At 35.7% G+C, this 24,162-nt stretch overlaps 1 protein-coding gene across 2 annotated transcripts in view; it reads right to left on the reverse strand.

Moving 5' to 3' along the window:
- Window positions 1-24,162, reverse strand: part of LOC142337840 (coatomer subunit alpha-like) — a 121,689-nt gene that overhangs the window by 88,176 nt on the left and 9,351 nt on the right. For both annotated transcript variants that reach the window (XM_075387399.1, XM_075387391.1), the window contains exons 5-8: window positions 17,747-17,846; window positions 17,322-17,461; window positions 15,979-16,207; window positions 10,607-11,146 (exon numbers count right to left, since the gene is read on the reverse strand). In XM_075387399.1, coding sequence (XP_075243514.1) covers window positions 10,607-11,146; window positions 15,979-16,207; window positions 17,322-17,461; window positions 17,747-17,846 — 1,009 coding nt within the window. The remainder of the gene's footprint in view (window positions 1-10,606; window positions 11,147-15,978; window positions 16,208-17,321; window positions 17,462-17,746; window positions 17,847-24,162) is intronic.

Below are 24,162 nucleotides of genomic sequence, written 5' to 3' on the forward strand. Positions count from 1 at the left end.
ATGTGACCCTAGATAGTACTTCAAGCCTACGAAAATTAGATAGACGTAGCATCAACAACCTTGCCGGACAGTCGCCCACCCAGCGCTTCAATCAGTGTTCCAACAACTCCTGCTTTGGATCCGTGCCCAACCGTTACTCCAACCCCAAGCCCGTCGCTCTTTGAGGATTCCCAGAAGAACAAGATCTCTGACAATTTTGCAAGTACAAGTCGGTTTGATGTCAACAATTTATCTGTTTCAAACTTTCAGACACCGCAACAGCAGATAAATTCAGCCGATTTCAAAACACTCAGTTGCTTGGAAGCTTCAGCAGTGTTTGCAGCACCAAAAACGGAGACAAGAAGACTCTTTATGGACTTTTTTGACCTCTAACAATTCAACTTAATTAATATTGAATTATATTTCTTATATTTCCTTTGCACTTTGGTGGGTTGTGTGTTTAGGTTTTATGAATAGCTCGCTAATTGAAACTCTTCTTTTAAACTTTTTACATAGCTAGCAGACTTCAGAATCAGAATTTTACAAAAATGGACAAGTTCAAACATGTTCACTTGTGTCACGTAAACAATATTGTTTAGTTAGAAAGCTTGAGAGAAAATTTGAAAAATGGACATGTTCAAACATGTTCAGAAGGTAATATATAACAGGAAGCAACCAAGCTTCTGATTGGCTGAGAGAAAATTTGTTGAGAAAGCTATTAAAATGTAAAATAAGGTTTGAACAAAAGCTTCAAACAAAAAAATGCATAAAATCTTTTTCAAACAAAAACCTCATTAAACAAATTGTTCTTGGTATGCTGGTATAAAACCAGCGCTCCTGTTGGTATACCTTCAGGTGTCAGTTAAATCAGTAAAACATCATTTTTTCAGCAAAAAGGTGGAAAACAGGAATTTTTAAAAAAATGAGATTTTTTTTCATGATAACCTTTGACCCCAAAAAAGTCGGCTCCAACAGATAGTTGGGATAAACTGATTATTGGGTTGATACTATCAGACACTGCACTACAAAAAAGCTCATAACGCTCGTCAATTTAAACTCAATCCTTCATGAGATAATTAACTATTAATTAACAGCTAATTAGCACCTACTTAGTAATTAATTTGAAAAAATCTCATTTTTTACGGATTTGTTATCAGTGATACATGCTTGTCACTTTTGTTCATAAGGGTCAGGGCCAAAAAACGGCTCCTACTTCGATTTTCAAAACCTCTTGACACTAACGTCTCATTAACATCTGTCATTAATTAGCAATTGAAGTACCCGAAATAACAATGATACACACGGTTTTTCTAAAAACTGATTTTTTGGGGGGGGGGGGGGGGTGAAGACAAAATCATCTCATAACAGCTGTCATCGGAAAATGCTTGCATCAGGGGGCTTGTCATTAGCTGTCATGTGATGAAATTGATTGATCATGATTGACAGAAAACCTACCTTTTTTCCTGATAAAGATGAGGGATTTTTTCTTGTCGGGTTCGACGCTTTAGTGTCCGGGGAGCATTTTTTGGTATGAGGCCCAACATCGTCAGACGCACCCATTGTCTTCTACAATGAAGAAAATACAAAAATCGCTTTTGCAACATTTAGCGAAAAAAATTGAAAATTTCATTTGCTTTCAGGGGATTTATTAGCCGTTCAAACACCGTGACAGTAATAAAACTGTGCATCATAACCGTCCCAGGCATCCCTTGTACTTAAAAATTAACAAAGTGGACAAAGAAGCGATGTTTTTGGAATATTTTTCAGAAATTCTGAGGAAATTTTCTTTTTAGGAGGGCTACTGAAGTGTAATAATACATTTAAAGGGTTGAAACACAAATGTTTCCTCTTCCTTTATGTCATTAGAGCATATTAGCTATCAAAATGAAGAAAAAAGATTAAATATTTGATTGAAAGGTCATTAAAAATTCATAAAAGTTTACTTTGATTTAAACCAAAACTTCATTAAACAAACCAAAAAAATGCAATTGATATGCTTTGTCACGTCACATATACCTAACACCTAAAAGGAACTACCCATGGTTCAAAAAAGTCTTCTTATATTGTACTAATAATTCGAAAATATCAAACAAGTTTCATCATGTCAGTGTTGTTCAGTGGGAAACGTAAAGTCAAACGCTACTTTACGTTCAACGCAACTTGATATGCTCATAGTAGTTGCCTGAAGCTGGATAAAAAACTAAACGCGCGCTCTTATTATCCAATCAAATTCGAAAATTTTGAAAGTTTGAATTCCGCGCGTCTTATAAGAACCTCGTGTGGTATAGGAATAAATTTGCCATTTGAAGTTGAGTTACATGTTTACGAAAGTTGTCATTATCTCAGTTAACTTTTGAATCTTGAAATTTTCAACTATGGTTTTCCATTGCCAATATTGTTCAGCAACTTTTGCTAACAGGGAAAATCAATCTCGCCATGAGCATCGCTACCACCCCGATGAAGTAGGTTTACCAGTCTTTACCTGTTGTATTTGTACATTCACTTGTAGAAAATTTTCTGAACTGGAACCACACATGAGGACTTGTCATCAAAAATTTACAAATTGTTGCCGTTACTGCTATATGGGCTTTAACAACACCAGACTATTTGCTCAGCATATGAGTTCTTTGCATTCTTTACCTGTCTTTGGCGATCAATTCCAACTAACTCAAGCGGCGGCTGAAACTACCTTCAATTGTGCTCTTCAGAGCAACCATCTGCCGCCATCAACAAGCCAAGCCAATACAGACCTTGCTGAGTTCATGCTCCAACATAAACCACAAATCGTTTCGCTTATAGAACAAAAACTCTCACAAGGATCACAAAAAGTTCATCTTAGTGCTCATTTTCAACTCTGAAAACCGAGTCAAAACGAAGATCAGGAAGATGAGCTTACTGAAATTTATGCAAATTCGCTCATGACAGCCGTTTTTAGTCAGGGATCTAGCAGTGAGACCTTCTGGACTATGTTCGAGATGATGATAGTGCTAACGACATTTGCCTCTAATGGTAGTGGTTGGTTGCTTGAAAGTTATGAAATTAATTGTGAACTTTGCCCGCTACTGACTTATAATCGGTTCGTCTTACATTGCATTACCTTCAAAATTACAAAATTGCCGCGGTTTACTTAATATTCGTAACCATGAGTACGTAAATTGCTTCCTTTACTGCTATATTGCTGCATATCATATGCACAACAATATTAGCTTAGATCGACCAGGAAGGAATTTAAACACAGACAAAACTTCACCCGAAACTTACAAGCAAGCCAACCTTCATCAACCAACTGGACACTTCGATATGCCTATGGGGCTAGCAGACATCAATCAGTTCAAAAATCTCAATGAGGTTGGAATCAAAGTTTTTGATTATGGTGGAAGAGACTTATTTCCACTCAGTGTCAAAGTTTGTCTCAAACTTCACAATGGTTCTATCGCTTTTATACGAGGCTGACTGTTACCATTATGTATTGATTACCAACTTGATTAAAGTAGTCTGTCAACTCCGAAATACCAAATTCCGCTTTACGTTTCAAATTTGCCGGAATTGTTTCTGGTTTGTGAGGAAGGCCGTGCAAAGCTTACCGAACATATGGAGACCTGCTGTGAAAATGCACCGGCTGTTGTTCGATTACCAGCTCCGGGAAAAAAAAATGATATAAATTCAAAAACTTGGCCGCTACTTGGTTTGTTCCATTAGTCATTTACTTTGACTTCGAATCGTTCTTGTGTCCAGTAGCAGGATGCACGCCCCACGGGAACATTTCATACACCAGAGTTATTGAAAAACACGGGCCCTGAGGGTTTTCACTTGCGGTAATTGATCACAACTAAGCCAAACCCCTCTTCTTCCACGTGGACAGCTCTGAAGATTGCATTACTAAATTTGTAAACATGTTACACACACTAGCCAAGGATATATACCAGCGCAAACCAGCTTTTCCTTTCTTCAGAGGTGACCGTAGCCAGTATCCGAAAAGTGCAGCTAGCGAATGTTGGATATGTAACGAGCCCTTTGACGATAATGATGAACAGTCATCAATTGATCTGGATCACTGCCACTACAGCGGACAATTTCTTAGCTGGGCCCATGAAAATTGCAACGGAGCACGAATGAACGTCAACTTTACCCCTGTGGTGGGTCATAATACACAAAAATTATGATCATCACATTTGTTTAGCTCTGCAATCTTGTGTGCCAACGACCACTATAAGTGTAATACCGTCTACTGATGAAAAATACATTTCCATGAATTTTGGAGTACTCATGGAGACCATAACCCTAGATGATGGAAAAGTGATCAAAAAGTATGAAAATCTAAGGTTTATTGATTCATTCAAAATGATGAATACGTCTCTCGAAAAGTTGGTTGACATTTTGCCAAAAGATCGTAATTGAATACTTGCTTCTGTCTTCGCTAACCTATCCTCAACAGAATTGAAGCTCCTCCAGCAAAAAGGATATTATCCCTATTAATATGGCAGCGGTCGAGAAAAGTTCCGCGAAAAATCCTTACCGCCTCTTAATGAATGGCGTAACACTTAAAGAAGGAAACGCGGCAGCTATATAAAACTACTCACGCTAATGAACAAAAAACTCGCTCCACTAAGAACAAAAAATGACGTCACACACGCACTTAAGCAGAAATTGCATGAATGAAAAAAAAGCAGATTCGAAGTGGTTTTTACGTCATATCGTCGTCACAAAAATCGCGACGACGAAATAAAAAAACCAAGAGAAGCCCAATAAAAGCCCCAGCTCTCGATGTGCGGCTATCAAAAACACAGGCAAAACTCAAAAAGATAAGCCCCGAGCTACAACGAAAACATTTATTAGTTACATATATGCCTCATTCGCAACGGATGAGATCTATACTTAATGATACTAATTGATAAGATAATGATATGCGCAACGCATAAAATTTCAAAAATTTTATGACATTTTTTTGAAAAAGATAGGTGAGAAACATTCAGCTATCAAGAAATTAACTTGATTCACTTATGCCCTATTAGCAACCGATGAGACCTTTGATGACTCATTGATGAAAACAAAAAATGATTTAAAAAATACGGTCAAAAAAATCACTTAAAATTAACGCCAACAATTAGTTTTAAAGTCATAAGAGCTTAGCTGCCGGTTGAGGGATTCCAGCGATTGCATATAAGCACAATGAGAGTTGATGTGCAACTATTTAATTACAAAGAAATAACAGACACTGAAAACAGAAGTCAAATAGCCGCACGTGAAAAAATTCAACAATAACAGAAAAATTGCTCAAACACCAATTTCTCACTTCATTTTGAGGGCAAATCGATTTAAAAAAACAACACGCTGAAAACCTAACAGTCAAATGCTCCCTTTATTAATTCACCGTGAATGCAATCACTACTTAATTTGACTTCTCACCCACATTAAACGATAAGTGTGGAGATTTGAAAGAGCGCACCAATTTGGACTTTAAAAAACATAGCATGACAACTCGTGCTACATGGCGACCCAAATAAACAAAATATAGCTGGTAGACTACCAGAAAATAGCCGCAATAGATTCGTAGATTTGCAGTCTCAAAAAAAGTCAATTAAAAAGACAGACAAAAGACATTTATTCTGTTCATTAAAAAATGATATGTTATATTTTTATTAAAAATCTGAATGAGTTATTGCTGCCTCTATTAGCTGCTCTCAAATAACCTTCATTTAGAGTGACACACATTCACTTGACCTCATCTATTTCAATTAAAGTAAACAAAAGTGAGAGTCATTTGTGAGAGTGAGGTAACTCACGTGTGAACAAAACTCAATCACGCGACTGAACAAAAACTAGCTCCACTGAGAGTGAAAAATGACGTCACATACGCAATTCAGTTGAAATTGCATGAACGAATGAACAAAAAGCAGACTTGAAATGATTGTGACGTCATATGGTCGTAACAAAAATCTTGACGACAAAAAACCAAGAGAAAGCCAATAATAGCCTCAGCTATCACAGCCCATGATCAAACGCGCAAAAATTAACAAAAACTTTTAAAAATTCGGTTTCCAAGATCTAGTGTTTAAAGAATCACTTAAAACCATGTTATGAATATTGGTTATCCTAGAGTCCCGAAGCATCCTAGGATGAGCAAAAATACACCAACCTAGTTGGAATCAAGGAGAGACAAAGCAAGAAGTCAGCGGCGTCAAAGTAATAAAACCACACAACTTCATGCCAAAATCCTTAACCACGGCATACCACAAAACTGGGACAACACAACTAAAAATGAAGTAAAAATTCACAAATACACCAAAACATTTCGAAAACAAACCGCATCTCAGTCAACGAAAATGTAAGCTAAAAATGGAGCCAATAAGTTGATCAAAATTACGCTGCAAAAACAACTAGAATGCCTATGAGAACTGCTGTTTTTAAAATTAACCGATAAGACCACTGTTTGCTCTCAAACGGACGGTAGCGGTTGGCTTGGGTAATAGCCCGCTGTGGCTCAGGGACGCCGGCATTAGAGAGGGATGATCGGGGTGCAAGCGTTGGTGGGGGTAAAAAGATGAGGGGTTAGGATTGCAAGGGCTGAGACAGGGGTCAAATCGTCAGGTGGAGAGGAAGATGGACGGTGTGTGTGTGTGTGTGCGTGTGTGTGTGTGTGTGTGTGTGTGTGTGTGTGTGTGTGTGTGTGTGTGTGTGTGTGAGAGAGAGAGAGAGAGAGAGAGAGAGAGAGAGAGAGAGAGAGAGGGAGTGTGTATGTAGGTGCGAGGATGGGAAGTGAGTTTCCTGAAGGGTCAAAATTTTTTAAGATTCAGAACCACCTTTAACAAGGAAATTGCCTCAAGCTTCGGCGAATCCGTCTCTAAGAGAGGTGCTCAGCTTCTTCTCAATGTCCTCCGCTATTAACCTGTTCCTCTCGTGTTAGAGGACGAAAACTTCAGACGAAAAGGATCAGAACAAAAATAGAAAAGCAGACAACAGGACAAACATAATTGCTAATAACTTTGCTAAAAACGTTTGAGAGCAATTAAAAACATACGAGACTAAAAAATCGACTTCTACTTTTTGAAAATAAACTGAAGAAATAACAACTTCTATGAACTCAAGCAGGTGATAAAATTCACTTATTCCTCTTTAGCAACCAATGAAATACATCACTAATTAGATTAAATGATAACACAACAAAAACGGCTAAATTTGCAAAAACTCGCTTGCTAAATTTTTTGAAATGAAGTGTTAAATTCAAAGAAAGCAATAGCTACAATAGCTACGGTCTGAAACAAGCATTTATTTCAATTAGCTAAATCTTTATTAGCAACCGATGAGACCTGTGAGACTTTCCAAATTAAGAACCGCACTTTGCACAATGGAATTGTCTTCTGAAAACTTTTGAAGAATCGCAATATAAGACACAGGTTAGGCGTAAGGCTTTAACATAACCTACTGCCCTCCGAGCGATTGAAGAGTTCCCGGTTAAAAAAGTATTCGATTAAGATACCAAAATCGATCTAAAACTTTTGCTCAAACGCGTCCTCTATGGTACCTATTAGAAACTGCCTCCCCTTCTCAACTATACTCAATTTTATATTAAATGATACTCAAGATTTGCAAATAAGTCTGATTGAGAGAGGTTCTGATTGGTCGGTTAAATTCTATTCAGGAAACAACCGTCTAACGTCGGGCGAATTGCTCTCAAACGACTGGCGAGCGGTTGGCTTTGTAAGTAGTGAATCGCATACCGAGAGACTACTAAGGTTTAAGGCTCTAATAGAGCTACTCAGCCTTTTAATGACCGAGCTTTACCTGTTTATCCTGTTTTTAGGACGAAAGTCAAAAAGGTCATACAAAAAATCGTAAAGAAAAGACCACAGGACTAATATAAATGCTACAAACTTTGTTTGCGAGTAATTAAAAACATAGCTGGCAGATTGCCAGAAAATAGACGCAATAGCTTTGCAGATCTGAAGTCTAAAAAAAGACAGTAAAAAAGCCAGACCAAAAAAAATAATCTTATAATTGAAGGCTGAGATGTTACATTTTGATTAAGGATCTGCATTAGTTATTGCTGCCTCTATCAGCTGCTCTTAACTAACCCTCATTTAGAGTGACACATTCACTTGACCTTATCTGCTTGAATTAAAGTAATTAGGAGCCAATTTCAAAGTGAGGAAGTCAATTTTGAGAGTGAAGTTAAGTCACGTGTGACCAAACATTTATTCACCTGAATGAACAAAAAAATCGCCCCACTAAGAGTGAAAAATGACGTCACGCACGCGTTTGTTGAAATTGCATGAACGATGAACAAAAAGTCGTTGTGACGTCATATGATCGTAACAAAAATCTTGACGAAATAAAAAAAACATAGCAGGACAAGTCCTGACTTACAATTCAACAAATTTGCATTGGTAAAACAAAACTAGACCTAAAACAGACTATAAGTGAATTGAGAAAACCATTTCCAAAAAAAATCAGATCAAAAAATTTAAATAAAAAAACAGAAAATCTATGTCATAATGCCGCATGTGAACAAAAGACCACCAGCGAGAAATGGAAATTTGGTTAAAACAAAAAAACTAGGCCTAGAATGAACTGTGAAAGGATTGGGAAAACCATTTAGAACAAAAACCGATCCAAAAAATTGAAAAAAAAACAAAAGTCAAAATGAAATTGCCGCATGTGAACAAAAAACCTCTAGCGAGAACACTGTTTTTGGTCAAACACTGTTTTCTCACTCAACTTTAAACTTACAGGGAAAAAATTTCACGCAGAAAAACCACTCCTTTTTGCTCCAATACAATTTAAATTCTTTGAATTGCAAAAAAACCACGATTTCCCCAATAATAGCCGCTGTCGTTTCGCGGCTATTAACAAATATATCCGAAGAATTCCGGAAACGACTCGAAGTGGAAATCCATTCAAACGCCATCCAATTACTCATCAGACAAAACGTGCCTTCACTAAATTATGATTATCTTGAAAGAAAACCAAAAAACAGAGAGGCAAAAACAATAAAATCGAATCTGTTAAAATATGATAAAAAATCTTATCAAATTTTGATATAAATTGAGATCTCGAAATAACCACAAAAATCTCTGCCAAAACTACTTCATGAAAACAACTAGTACTTACTAAAACCACTTATTTGAATTTTTATAGATACTTGAGGCCAAATTTGAAAAAAAAGCTGTCAAGAACAACTTGCATTAAAAAGCCGGAAAAAGTTAAATTTTTTAATATTACAAAAGCATATAAATCCAAAGGAAAACTCCTTTAAGACAACAGGATATCCAGATGATTGCAAAGCAATAAACAATTCATAATAGGCTAAGAAACTTATCTAAGAAATAGAAAAAAGACGAAAAACTGCAAAAAAAATTAAGAAAAATAGTTCCAATTTTCGACATTTTTTGTCATTTCTCAACAAAAAAATGATTCATATGCAAAAAACTGTAGCCAATTGTTATCTAAAATTTGCTCAAGTAAATGGGGTCTCTTCAATACCCATTTGAGTCAGTTAAACAAAATAACCATAAAAAAACATACCCGGCAGATTGCCGGAAATAGCCGCCGTTGATTCCAATAAGCATGATTGGGATTGAAATAACAGAAGATATTGAAAAAAGATTTTTGTACAAAAACATTTTTTAAGTCCGATTTATTTTGATGGCATTTCGTACTTGAACATACTTCTGTTTCTTAGAGAGAGGCTACAGGGGCTACTATCAATAACAATAAGCATTAGAGAGAGGTAACTAATAATTATAGGAACGACGTTGAAATAGCGGGCATCTAAAATTGGGCTTTATGGGTTTATCCCGTTTCTATTTCTGACTTCAATTTTTTATCCTGACTCTGTTCATTTTGAATTGCTTTGCTGAGCAACTGATGTTCAAAATCACTTTTAGCCGAATGAGAGAAGAGAGAAACTAGCCTAGAGAAGTCAAAAAGATTTCACGCAAAATGTTGAAAAGCCGGCAAAATGAGGTAAAGCGAAACATTTTTTTATTCGACGAAGTAAAAAAAAAGGAGCGCTATAATAGCCGGCTGAGAAGATGAGGGCGGCTATTAAAAAGAAAAAATTAGCCCGAAAATCAGCAAAATACATGAAAAACCTCCGAATTAGCATAAAATTCAGATGAGTTTCCAGAAACATTCAAACCACTACCAAAATCAGCATAAAATTAAAACAAAATCATAATCAATGCTTTTAACCAAAAAAAATGGAAAAACTGCTTTACTTTAAAACTCCGCACGTGAACAGAAAATTTTGCTCGCTTACAGAATTTTTTTCACACCTCAATTTCTCGCTCTCTAGAAAACAGCGATATGAACAAAAAAACCACTCTCTTTTCGCTCCTCTCTTCATTTTGTTCAGCAACAATATCACTCCAATTTTTTCACGTGTTTCATTTCCCGCTTCAAAATTCACTCCAATAAAATTGATTAAAAAAAAGGACTTCTCCAATACTCCTCTTCGAGTCGTAAAAAGACAGCGCCCCAATACAATTCAAATTTTTGAATTGTAAAAAACCAAGAGAAGGCCAATAATAGCCCCAGCTATCGCTGTGCGGCTATTAACAAAGAAAACAACAATACGCGTTTGCAATAGCTGACGCTGCTACTAAAGCAAAAAAGTGTATTATCTTACCATATGAAGGACTTCATCGTATCGTCTATTGACAAGGGCTAGTTTGAATTTGAACTCAGTCGGATCAATTGTGAGTATTCTGGGTCTCTGCTCTCTATCCAAACAGAACACACTGTTACCCTTAATTTTCGTTAGATACACAGGCAGATCCAAGGTTCTGATGATTCCATGGTCCCCATTAATCAGTGTGTATTTGATATGATTACTTGTTGTGTAAATGAACACTCCACTCTCGTCCCAGATACCCGATTTGACTCTGATGCTCTCGTTCACTTGACAGAGAATCTCCATTTTCTTGTTCACGATTGTGATCATGCTCTTGCTGAAGAGAGCCAGGTAGGTCATGTCAGTAGACCATATGGCGTACTTCACTTTGGCCATTTTGACAGCAGCTAGCGGTCGTCGCTGCTGCACGTCGTACAGAGTGACCTGATCCATCTCTTTCAGCAGCAGCATTCCAGTTCCGGCGTAGAAGATGTCAGTGACGTTGGGAACCGTGATCTTCTTCATGATCTCGTTCTTCAAGTTTTTCACCACAATCTTAAACACAGCAATAAAATGTTGTTGGACAGTTAAATTAAGGATGTTAGTTCAACATTCGCAATTTCACCGAAATGCTAATGGATTTATTGTGCAAATCTTTTTTTAAAGTTATTGAACCAGCTCTCTTCAACAGTTGAAATGTCGAGCCATCCCTTAAGTCCTCAAAGATTCAAACAAATTACAAAAAGGCATAACCATCAAAACATTTGATCTTTTTCGTGAAGGCTCCTACGCGTATAGGGTGCATATTATTTGCGATCCCAAAAAGGGATGTACTATACTTACACAACACATAACGCGCTACATAACACATTTTCCAATTCGAGACTGTATCACGTTTAATCAACTTCGCTAATCATTAACTCACCGCAAAATTGTTGAAATCATTGACTTATTCACAACATTAGATCATAACCCCCCAAGAAAAACAATCTACTTACTGGCACGTGAAAGAATGATAGACTAAAATGGATACGTTTTAAATCTGCATCCAAACAACAAAAGGAAAGCCAAGTCAAAGAGCATTGCTGGCAGAAGAATGCAATGAAGCAACTACGCTGGACTTACCCGATCAACAAAAACGCGATTGCATCCAAAACAATTATTCATAGCAGCAGCAGAGGTAAAAAAATATTAAAAATGTAAAACCCTATCGTTACAAGAAAAATCTCAGCATTGACATCATCGGAGCAAGTAAACATTAGAACATCAATGATATCAATCAGAAAGCATACAGAAATTACACATGAACTAGAATCTTTTCCGCATGAAATCTTGAAACCACACAATTTTGCATTATTGGAAACATTTTTCGCAACGTTTGCAAATTCACAAGAAAGACAAAAACAGAAACTAAAAAACGAATGGGCTTATTGTCAGGTAGTCACCGGTCTCAAAAATTCCAAACTGGGCAATTAACTCTCCGAGCCCAAAGGCACATCGGGAAAGCATAAGGCAAATAACATCATTAAAAATTAAACCAAAAAAGTTGAAAAAATTGCTTTGTTTTGGCGTCACTGCATTTCAAAAACTCAAAACACACAGTTTCAAAAATTAATGTAATCAGGATGAAGACAAATAAACATAGCCGGCAGATTGCCGGAAAATAGCCCCGATAGACGCTTGTGGCGTTACATGAATTGAAACAACTATAGAAATAAAATAGACAGATCGACCACCAGTCCTTTAATAGACCACTAGACTTTTTGGGTTAGCTTCGGACTGTCATTTTTATGAGACACATAAGCTCTATAAGGAGAAAGCCCTAATAGTGCTTTTCAAAATTAGAATCTTTTCCGTTTGTGCCCCCTCAGCTTAGTGGGCGCATATTATTTGTACCCCCCAGAAGCACGTGCAATATTTGGGGGGGGGGGGAGGCACAAACGGAAACGACCCCAAAATTAATATTCGAAATCAAAAACTCAAAACTCTAATATTCGAGAATTAGGGCATATGTTTGGCACTACTTAGATGCACACTATTGACCTTTAATAAGTAAATGTTCATGAAATTTAAAGTTTCATAAGTGAGCCCAGAAGTCATTTTTTGAGTGAGGTAAGTCATTGAAAAAGTCAATTCTAAGAAGTCACGGTAAGACGAAACAAAAACCTGTTAGACGAAGTAAAAAAAAAATTAGGAGCCTTAAATTTAGGAAACCTTAAAATTGCAGATTTTATCAAAAAATTCTAAAATTCGAGAAAATAGAATGTTAAAAACATACTAGAAACTATGCAGTGCTCTATTAAAAAACCTCAAAGGAGATTGCCTGGTCCCTGAAGCTGGAAAAACATGAAAAACTACGAAAATTTTCAAAAACCTGAAAAAAATGCGAATTTTGTCAAAAAAATTGCTAAAATTTGTGATATTCAAAAGTTGAAACCTATTCCACGGCAACTAAGAAAACGTTCAGTAACTTATTATCCAACCCCTAATGACGTTTTCTGGCCACTGGGACTCAAGTAAATTGAATAATAACAATAAATGTTGAAAATTATGAAAAAAATGCAAACTTTGTCAAAAAATGCTAAAATTCATGATGGAAAAAAGTTGAAAAACCATCCCATTACCACTAGAAACTATGCAGTAATCTATCATCAGGCCCTTTATCAAACCCTAAAGGAGGTTTCTTGACACCTTGGGCTATAAAAACTCAAAAACTGAAAAAAATTTTCAAAAAACCTGAAAAAAAATTGCAAAAATTAGTATTATTTTGCGTGTTTTTGTTTGTAGTACCAAACACTATAGCTCATAAAATGGTCATAACAAGTAATTTTGTCTCGCAAAAGGCCTTCATCAACTTTTAAAAACTTCAACTTAAGACTAATCAATCACAAAAAACATGAAAAATTGCAACATTTTGAGCCCAAAAACTCCTAAGAATGACGTTTCAACCTTAAATTAAGGCCATCCCAGCAACTGCACCATTATAAGCACTTGAAGTACTACTAAAGCTCACTTTGGGACTCTAATGAAACTTAATGCCCGCTGGGCTTTACCTGTTTATCCCGTTTTGAAAGATCAACTGATTGAAAAATGTGTGAACACATCTTAAAAAAAACACAGCGCACCAATACAATTCAAATTCTTTGAATTGTGAAAAAATTAGGAGCGCTATAATAGCCGCCTAGAATTGAGGACGCGGCTATTAAACAGATTATAACTCAAAGGCAAAAAACTGCTTAATACCAAAACCTAGATCCAATTTAACTCTACGAATATCAGCCAATAATATCGTTGAAATTTCAACGATTTCCAAAATTGCATTTCTTAAAAAATCCAAAGCGCACAAAAAACTATCAGGGCAACAGTAAAATCTTTATAAGAACTCAATGGCAGAACAGACCAAATAAAATTATAAAATAAAAATTTAAATCCCTGACGGTGCATAGGAAGCCGAAATAAAACAAAAAACTAGAAAAACCGACACAATTGGATTCGAATTTTTACAAAGAATAACACCTTGTCAAAAACAGGCATTCAACGCATGAAATTTTCCATTGAAGGAAAGGTCCACTTTAGTATCCAAAAAGAAAATAGAAAATTAAAACATAGCCGGCAGATTGCCGGAAAATAGCCGCCGTTGATTCCAATAAGCATGATTGGGATTGAAAGAACAGAAGATATTGAAAAAAAAAAGATTTTGTACAAAAACATTTTTAAGTCCGATTTATTTTGATGGAATTTCGTAGTTGAACATAACGTACTTCTGTTTCTTAGAGAGAGAGGCTACAGGGGCTACTATCAATACTAATAAGCATTAGAGATGGTAACTAAGACTTATAGGTACGACGTTCAAATAGCGGGCATCTAAAATTGGGCTTTATGGGTTTATCCCGTTTCTGACTCTGACTCTTTATACTGACTCTGTTCATTTTGAATTGCTTTGCTGAGCAACTGATGCTCAAAATCACTTTTAACAGAATGAGAGAAGAGAGAAACTAGCCTAGAGAAGTCAAAAAGATTTCATGCAAAATGTTGAAAAAGCGGCAAAATGAGGTAAAGCGAAACATTTTTTTATTCGACGAAGTAAAAAAAAAAATAGGAGCGCTATAATAGCCGGCTGAGAAGATGAGGCGGCTATTAAAAATTAACTAAAAAATGGAAGAAATGAGCTGATTTTGCACTTGAAACGCATTATAAAGCTCAGGAGAACACTTGATATAAAATTCAGAGAGTTACATATTGATACAGCGCGGATCAAAAAATATTTCTAAAAAACTAGTTACAAGTAAAACAAATTAGCCAAACGGAAAAAACGGCTAGAAACCATTGCCTGTATTACCCAGTTCTCTCAGACACTTTTCGAAGCCCAAAAGTCGTTCACAAAACTAAGTACAAGAAAAAGTCCGGCAGAGCAAAAAATAATCAATTTCCTTTGTAGGTCAAAACGCGCTCTGAACAAATAGTACTGAACATAGCCTGCAGAGTGCCGAAAACAAGTCGTTGACCCCATAACTGTCTTTGGGATTGAAAAGTGAGTGAAAGATACAGAAAAATTGACGGCAGCCCAATACTTTTCCTAAGTTTAAAAAGTGTTCCAATTTTGTCTGCAGTTTATTAGAGCCGATAAATATGGAAAATGTAACCTATAAATTGGAGGACAAAAAGCTTAATACTTATACCAGTTAGCAGTATAATCAAAGGGCTTTCGAGTCTTCAAACATAAAATCTAGGTGCCTACGATTTAGTTGTTTGTCCCGTTTCTTTTGATTTTGCTTTTGACCCTGAACGTATTTGCGTACGTTTGCTGAAACGAAAAATCACTAATCGCCTCGCTATAGCTTCGGGGCTATTAAAAACCTACGGTACACCAATTTAAAATAGATCGTTTAAACTGGCGTTAGGACAAAATACCCAATGTGACAAATTACCAAAAACATACTCCCAGTATTTTACTTAATTGTTACAACTACCAAAATGACTATGTAATTCAATAGTATCAAAGCGATAAAATTTTGAGAGCAATAAAATATCTTTACCAAATGCAAGATAAGTTAATTTGGCCATGCCTAGCTCATGCTTCAGCGGCCCGGACTTGGTATGAAATTATCACAACCGATCATGAGATTAGAGTTTCATCCCAAGTATGAGAAAAGATGCTTGTAATAGCGAATGCTGATTTGTAATAGGATTATTGAACGAAAAAGTCAAAGGGAATGAATTATGTATTATGGTATTGGGTATTTTTCACATGTGCTAATTAGTCATTCCATGTAACAGTTCGTGCACATATTGCCAAGTAACAGTTTAACTGTTTGTTCTGCATTCTTAATTTAAAGACATCGTCCAAAAAACTAGGCTGCCGTTTATGTTCCAAATTAAAAACATACCACGTTGCTTTTATCCAGTACAGCAAATCGATTCCTAGCCACCCATACAGCCGCGATTCCTGCAGACCTCTTGCCATCAGTGGAGTCCGGCTGGTTGGAGGAGTCGATCTCTTTAGGAAGGTGGTACAGCTCATAGATGCTGTTGTCCAAATTGGTCGCAACTCGAGTCACGATCAGACACGCTCTCTCAGAGGCATTGTATGAGAGAGTGTAGGGGTTGTACTTACTCCTAAAAAATTCCATCATTTTATGTTATGGTCCAAGACATACACGTTGAACAACTTTTCGTTTAAACCCCATTTTAGATTAGATTCATTTTACGCTTAAGCTGATTGAAGAGTTCCCGGTTTAAAAAAGTATTCGATTACGATACCAACCAAAACCAATCTAAAACTTTTTTGCTCAAACGCTTTGGGTTATGTAGATGTACAGAAAGTCGGGAAGAAATTCATGATCTTTTCAAAACAGCGTCCTCTATGGTACCTATTAGAAGCTGCCTCCCCTTCTCAACTATACTCAATTTTATGTTAAATGTTACAAGATTTACACAAGTCTATGATTGGTAGAAGTTCTGATTGGTTAATGGATTGCTCGGTTAAATTCTATTCAGGAAACAACCGTCTAACGTCGGGCGAATTGCTCTCAAACGACTGGCGAGCGGTTGGCTTTTAAGTAGTGAATCACATACCGAGAGATTACTAAGGTTTAAGGCTCTAATAGAGCTACTCAGCCTTTTATTGACCGAGCTTTACCTGTTTATCCCGTTTTTGAGGACGAAAAATCAAATGGCTCAGACAAAAATTGCATAAAAAGGACCAGAGGACTAATATAATTGCTACAAACTTCGTTTGAGAGCAATTAATTACCTCCCCTTTTGGATTAGGAGAGGCGATTGCTGAACAGATCAGCAATTCCTCGAATTAGTCAAAGACAATGGCAAAAGCTATCAATTGCCTCAAGATACACAAAGTAACCTGTATGTTCATATCAACAGCACTAAGCAAATTAATGTTGAATGCAGTGAATATCAGTAGTAAAATGTGAGCATGAATTTTTGCTACACAGTATATTTTCACTTGCCACAACTAGTTTACACATATGGTGCCAAACAATACAAAGTATTAGGCAAGCTCAAAACGCTCTAACATACAGCAACGAAAAACTTGTACCATATATTATTTTGAAGCAAACAATCCTAATAAATCACTCACTACATACAACAATTACAATTTAGGGATTAATTATCAACTAAAATTTTGATCCAAAAACAGAACTGCAAGCGTTAAAAATTTACGACACTGTCGATTATTAGCAATTGTCTATCGATTGTTATGACAACTTACGCCCTGATTTGGAGTGCAGGGTTGTCGCGATTGCTTCCGAAGTCCAACACTCTTATGTACTTGTCTTTCACATAGAAGAGTTGATTTTCCGCATGACTAACTGCAAACGCTGGTCGCTCACGCTCGAGTTTGAACACAACCTAAAAAGTTTAATTTCCGGGTTCTGTTTTGCAAAAATGGTTAATTTTTTTACAGATCACGGTGGTTAAATCTTACAAATCTGTTGTTAAGCATCCAGTAAAATTAGGATATAATTTCATATAGCCTATGACAAATTAAACTTTCAGCTAAAAAATTTATTTTAGTTATAAAACTATTTTTCTAACTCTTTAGTTATCAAATAGATAGAACAAATACAAAGCTAAAACAAGTATTTTGAACAAAATGACTGAAATTCCAGGAATTTTGTCAAATAATTTTCTAACCAATCCTCCGTCATGTCCAGCTGCGAATAGGTTGAGAGTAGGGTGTGCTGTCACAACCCAGAAGCGATCGTGATCCCTTCTGAACGTCTGCAAGCAGGTCCTGCAAAAAGAAATTGAAAGCAAACATTACTTTGACATGTAACAATTGACATTATATTCGAGACTGATGTCAAGGGCACTTTCAAAAAGAAACTTTAACAGAAAAACAGCTTCTTTAGAAAAGCGCAGGTAATCAGTAAAAAATACACGACTCAAATGTATATACTTCAGGTATAGTTCCAAGAAAAATTAACTATACTTAAAGCGAACATGCAAAAAGCTACTAAAAAAACTCAATGACGAAATTTGAACAGCATAACTGAGACCGTATCTTATAGATACATTAAATAAGGTAAAAACATATTATTACAGTCTAACAGTTATAATAGCAGATACTCAAGGATTAAACAGAAACAAATGCAATCTCTAAAGCATCGGGCTGGAATGAAAAATTCATAAATGTCAACTCCCAGTGACTCTCAGTTTAAAAAGACCACCGATACCCAAGACAAAAAGATTTGATTGAATTAAAATTCTACTCTTATTTTCAAATGGCATTTCAAACAGTAAAGTCTTTCAAGAACAGAGCCTTGTAATTATCTTGCTTGGATGACCTCTAAGTATGAATTCTCAATTAGTTTAAATTTTCAATTTATATGTAACAAATGAGTGCAAAATAATTTTGAGTGAAAAAATATCACACGATTGACCGAAAACTCATACCAAAAGAGTAAACATAGCTGGCAGATTGCCAGAAAATAGCCGCAATAGCTTCGTAGATCTGCACTCTCGAAAAAAACAGTAAAGACAGACCAAAAAAAACTCGTCTTTTCATTGAAGGCTGATGTTATCTTTTGATTCAAAATCTGTATAAGTTTTTGCTGCCTCTATTGTCTGCTCTCAAATAACCTTCATTTAGAGTGACACATACCCATTTAACCTTATCTCTTTGAATTAAAGTGAATAAGAGTCAATTTCAAAGTGAGGAAGTCATTTTTGAGAGTGAGGTATGTCAAATGTGACCAAAAATTTAAACACGCGAATGAACAAAAAAGTCGCTCCACAAAGAGTGAAAAATGAAGTCACGCAGGCGTTTCAGTTGAAATTGCATGAACGAATGAACAAAAAGTGGTTGTGACGTCATATGGTCGTAACAAAAATCTTGACGACGAAATAAAAAACCATAGCAGGACAAGTCCTGACGTACAATTCAGAATTTGCATTGACTAAACAAAAACTAGACCTAGAACGGACTATAAGTGAATTGGGAAACCATTTCCAAAAAAAATCAGATCAAAAAATTTAAAAAAAAAACGCTGTGCGGCTATTAATAAATTCGCACAAATTCAGTCATACGCACAAATTCAGTTACATGCGTGATAAAACCACAGATAAAATTCGAACTTTGACTTCTTGGCGCGCGATCAAATGGCCGTAACAAAACTTAAAAACATAGCGTTACAAGTCGCGACAAACAAAGAATTTTTGTAAACTAAACAAAAAATACTTGACCCAGAATGGACTATGAATGGACAGGAAAAACCATTTAGAAAATAATCCGATCAAAAAAATAGTAAAAATCAATGTCAAAATGCCACATGTGAACAAAAAACCACTAGCTAGAAAGCGAATTTTTCTTCAAACACCTTTTTCTCACTCCTTTGAAATTAGAGCGAAAACATTTGCCGCCGCAAAACCACTTGCTTTTTCGCTGCACTTCCTGTTTTGGCGTGACCAAAATCATCACTTCAATTTGATTCCAAAGATAATGAAAATGTGAACAGATCTTTTTTAAAAAAGCACTCTAAGACAATTGAAATCCTTTGAATTTTAAAAAAAAATTCAAACAAGAAAAGGCAAATAATAACCCCGACTACCACCTCGCGGCTATTAAAAGGATATCTTTAAAGAACTGATGTTGAAATAATCCTTACAAAACATACACAATCTACGTTAAAAAATCATTAAGGGACAACAGGAAAGGATTTAAAATGCGAGCTAGACAGAAATCAAAATCTTTTGAGTGCAGTCCACAATTACAAAAAAAGAACTGTATTGTGAAATCTTTAAGCCCGTAAAATCATGAGTCAATAGAGAACACTTAGTACCTCTCAATAACGTGACTAAAGAACGAAAAACCACTCATCACAAACAAAAATAGATATTAACAAATACAACATATTAAAAGATTAACAAATGCATCATGCATCAACAGACAACACTTAGTCCCGACAATAACAAAGAACACATGGGCGGAAAACTCAAAACAACCGAATATTTCGAAAGAGCTGCTCTCGAACTAGTGGCAGAGGATCGATTCTGTTGTAGTTCATAAATGTTAAAGAAACGCCGTTATTTACAGTGAAGAACGGAACTAATTTTGGTGAAATTTTCATTTGATTTTTAGAAACAAACCCCGTCAACTGACTGCAGCCGCTTAAAATTGGGAATAATTTAGATAAAGCAAAATTCGATAATACAAGGACCTAAAAGTCACTCGAAGACTCAAAACGATAGAGCAAAAATTTTGCGCAAGATACACAACTGTAATAACTGCTTCAAACTTTGTTCGAAAGAAACTAAAAATCTATTCTAAATAGAGAATTGAAACTAAGTTAAAGTCATCAACGAACGGACCAAAATACTTTTCATTAGAACAAACTAGAGACTTCTCAAAACCGCAGCCCGAGGGAACTTAGAGCAAAACAAATGGGAGCAAAATTTACAATGTTTTCAAATGGTGTCCTAGTGCTTAGTCCAAGTTTCTATATCCTTACATTTTTAAGGAAATAAGAGCTACGCATCCTTAAAAAGCCCATTACTCCTGTCATTCAACAGCCCCATTAACCACGACGAAATAAAAGGACAGGCAAAACTATAAGCTATCTACTAGGGGACCAGTCAATCAATCTGCGAACCATTGGAACATCAATAAAAACAGCTGGCAGATTGCCAACAATAGCTGCGATAGCTTCGTAGAGCTGCAGCCTGAAAAAATAAATTGCATGAACGAAACAAAAAGCAGATTTCAAGTTAGCATGGCGTCATAAGATCGCAACAAAAAAAAACTGCACGAAAATTCCCGAATTACCACTCAACGAGCTGAAGAAATTAAAGATCTGAAATTCAAACCACTTCCAGTACAAGCAATCGTTTTCAGTCCACACATAACCCTATATGAGCAAAACAAAGATCTAAGACAGCTTGAAAAAATTTTCTTTTCCAAAAATTAGTCGTCAAATATTAACTTTTTTTAATATTTATTGACAAAACGCATCCTTAGAATGAGTACACTACAACAACCTTGCCGAAATAAATGAGACAAAGTTATAAATGCAAAAATTGTCCTAATTTGAGCAGCATTAGAACTTTTGTTGATATGAACTTTTATTATTGAGAATAAGCGATAAGACCACATGAAAAACCACAGTAAAGGCCAGAACGCAGAGAAATTAAAAATTTTTTGAAAAACAAGCAGTGTCAAAGTCATAAAGATAAACGACTAACGTCGAGCGAATTTCTCTCCAACGACTGGCACTAGGTACGGTTTAGGGAGGTTAGCTTTAGCTTACTCGCCGGGGGTGATGAGTGGGGGAAGTGGGGGGGGGGTGAAAGGGGGAGGTCAAACTCTTATCATGAAATTGTATCCTAAACAGTTCAGTTGAATTGCATACTTATAGTAAAAAAAACTCGAGTTCTTGAAATAATGACAACCACCCCTTTAACTCTTTAACTATGCAGCAGCTTATTATCAAACCTTGGAGGAGGTCCCTGAGCACCTGGTGTCAAAAAATTTTTTTAAAATATAACTTAAAACAACTGCATAAATTTTTCAAAAATTTCGTGATATTAAAATCTTGAAGAACATTCCATTACAGATAGCAGCTACGCAGCAGTCTATTATCAAACTCTAGGTTACTAGGCTCTTGAGGCTGAGAAACCTAAACATAACCGACTAACGCCGGGCGAATTGCTCTCAAACGACCAGCGAGCGGTTGGCTGTGTCAGTAGCTAGCAACAGTTTAGTGAGGCTAGCTTTAGCTTGACTCGACTCGGCAACTTTTAGTTTTCCTGTCTGGTTAGTAAATAAATCAAATGGAAACAAACTGATGTTTTAAAAATTTGCAAAATATTGAATTTGCAAAATGTAAACGACAAGTTTCGAGAATTCGCAGTGAAAAAAAATGCTCAAAACCATTTTTTTGTCTCTGGAGTTGTGTCAAGTATTCTGCAAGATTTAAAAGATTGTTTGCCAGTAATGATCGTTAAACTCCGAAAAATACAAAAATATTTATGATAAAGCATTTTAACTATTATTCTGCGTTCATGAGGGTAGTATATGACATCAAGCCACATAATAGCAGCTGAAGTGCGGCATCAACAAAAGACTTTAAGGAAAGAGAGAGCGAGTGTGTGTGAGAGACAAAACGTGAACGAGAAAGAGAAGGAAAGAAACCCGACCGACAGAGAGAGAGAGAGAGAGGGAGAGAAAGCTAGGAAAATTTTCAATCGAGATTCGACTCTGAAACTTGTTTTCTAGCCTTGTTACTAATTAAATCAAATTGAAAAAACTGAAAATTTACCGAATTTTGCAGTGAAAAAAACGTTCAAAACCATTTTTTGCCTCTTCAGTTCAATCATGTAACCCATCTGCAAGACCTAAAAAGGTCCGTTGGCCAGTAATGATGGTTAAACTCAGAAAACGACATACAATCAAAAATTTTAAAAACAATCGCAAATTGTAACAAAATCTTGCTAAAATCCAGGATATTAAAATCTTCAAAACCATTTCATTGTCTCAAGAGACTTTCTAGTATCCCTATTTCAAGCTTTAAATAGTTTCACTGGCTCATAAAGATGCATATACTTGGAACATAATAATTTTCCGAAAAATTAAAAAAAAATTAATTTTATCTAAAAACTTCTAAAACTGGAGTCATTAAAATATTGATAACTAGTTCTTTAGCACTAAAAGCTATGCAACAGCTAATTATCAAACCTCGGAGGAGGTTCCTAGGACCCTGGTGCCAAAAAGAAAAAAAAATTTTCTGAAACTTGAAAGGATTGCAAATATTTTTAAAAAATTGCTTAAATTCGTGATTTGAAAATCATGAAAAACAATCCATTACAGGAGGTTATGTGGCTCCTGTGGTCGGAGAAACCTGAAAAATGACAAAAAATCAAAATTGCAGAATTCATTTTAAAAAATTGCTAATCTTTGTGATAATAAACAGTTGAAATCCATGGTCAAAAAAAATTACTCCAGTTACTTAATATCGAACCCTAACGGTTGTTTTCTTACCCCTGAGGCTGAGAAAACCTGATTAAAGACAATAAATGTCAAAAAAAAATGAAAAATTTCAAGTTTTGTGAAAAAAATGCTGAAACTCGTGCTGTATAAATCTTGAAAAACATTCTATTACATCTAGAAACTATACACTAACCTATTGCCAAACCCTAGAGGTGGCTATTTGACACTTGAGGCTGGAGAGAACTGAAAAACGACAAAAATGAAAGTTATAAAAAACTGCAGAAATTTGTGATAGTAAAAAATTGAAAACAATTCTATGTTAAATAAAATTTTTCAGTAAATTAAGGGTGTGGGGTTGGGGCAACAGTGGGAGGGGGCAACAGCGCGGTGGGGGGGGGGCAATAGTGGGGGACGAAAAATCAGTCAAGCGAAAAATCGCATTAAAAAAGACCGACAGGACTAATATAATTGCTACAGACTTCGTTTGAGAGCAATTAAAAATGGCAAACTTCAAAAAACTTGAAACAAATTGCAAGTTTTATAAATAAAATTGCTAAAATTGGTAATATTAAAAAGATGACGAATATTCCACGGCCAACAAAAAATTTCCTGTAACGTTATCAAACCGTAAAGGTTTTCTGGCCATTGAGGCTGAAAAAACCTGAATAATGGCAATAAAGGTAAAAAAAATTGAACAAAATAGCAAGTTTTCTCAAAAAATGCTAAAATTTGTGATGGGAGTATCTTGAAAACATTCCATTTCATTTAGAAACTATGCAGTAGCCTATTACCAAACTCTAGAGGAGGTTCCTTGGCTCTTTTATAAAATGTAGCAAAATTTGTGATATTTGAAAACCATTCCAAGGCCAATAAAAAAAATTATTAGCAAATTCTTATAAAACCCTTTAAGAGGTTTTCTGGCCCCTGGGGCCAGAAAAAAGACAGTAAAAGTAAAAAAAAACTGAAAAAATGGCAAATTTTGACAAAAAATGCTAAAATTCGTGATGTTAAAAAATTGCAAAGCATTCCATTACACCTGGAAAAAATGCAGTGACCTATTATCTAAAACTAGAGGAGGTTCCTTAACACCAAGCGCTAAAAAAACCCAAAAATGACAAAATTTTCA

The sequence above is a fragment of the Convolutriloba macropyga genome, chromosome 1 (assembly GCF_964194025.1).
Source record: "Convolutriloba macropyga chromosome 1, txConMacr16.3, whole genome shotgun sequence".
Lineage (NCBI taxonomy): Eukaryota > Metazoa > Xenacoelomorpha > Acoela > Convolutidae > Convolutriloba > Convolutriloba macropyga.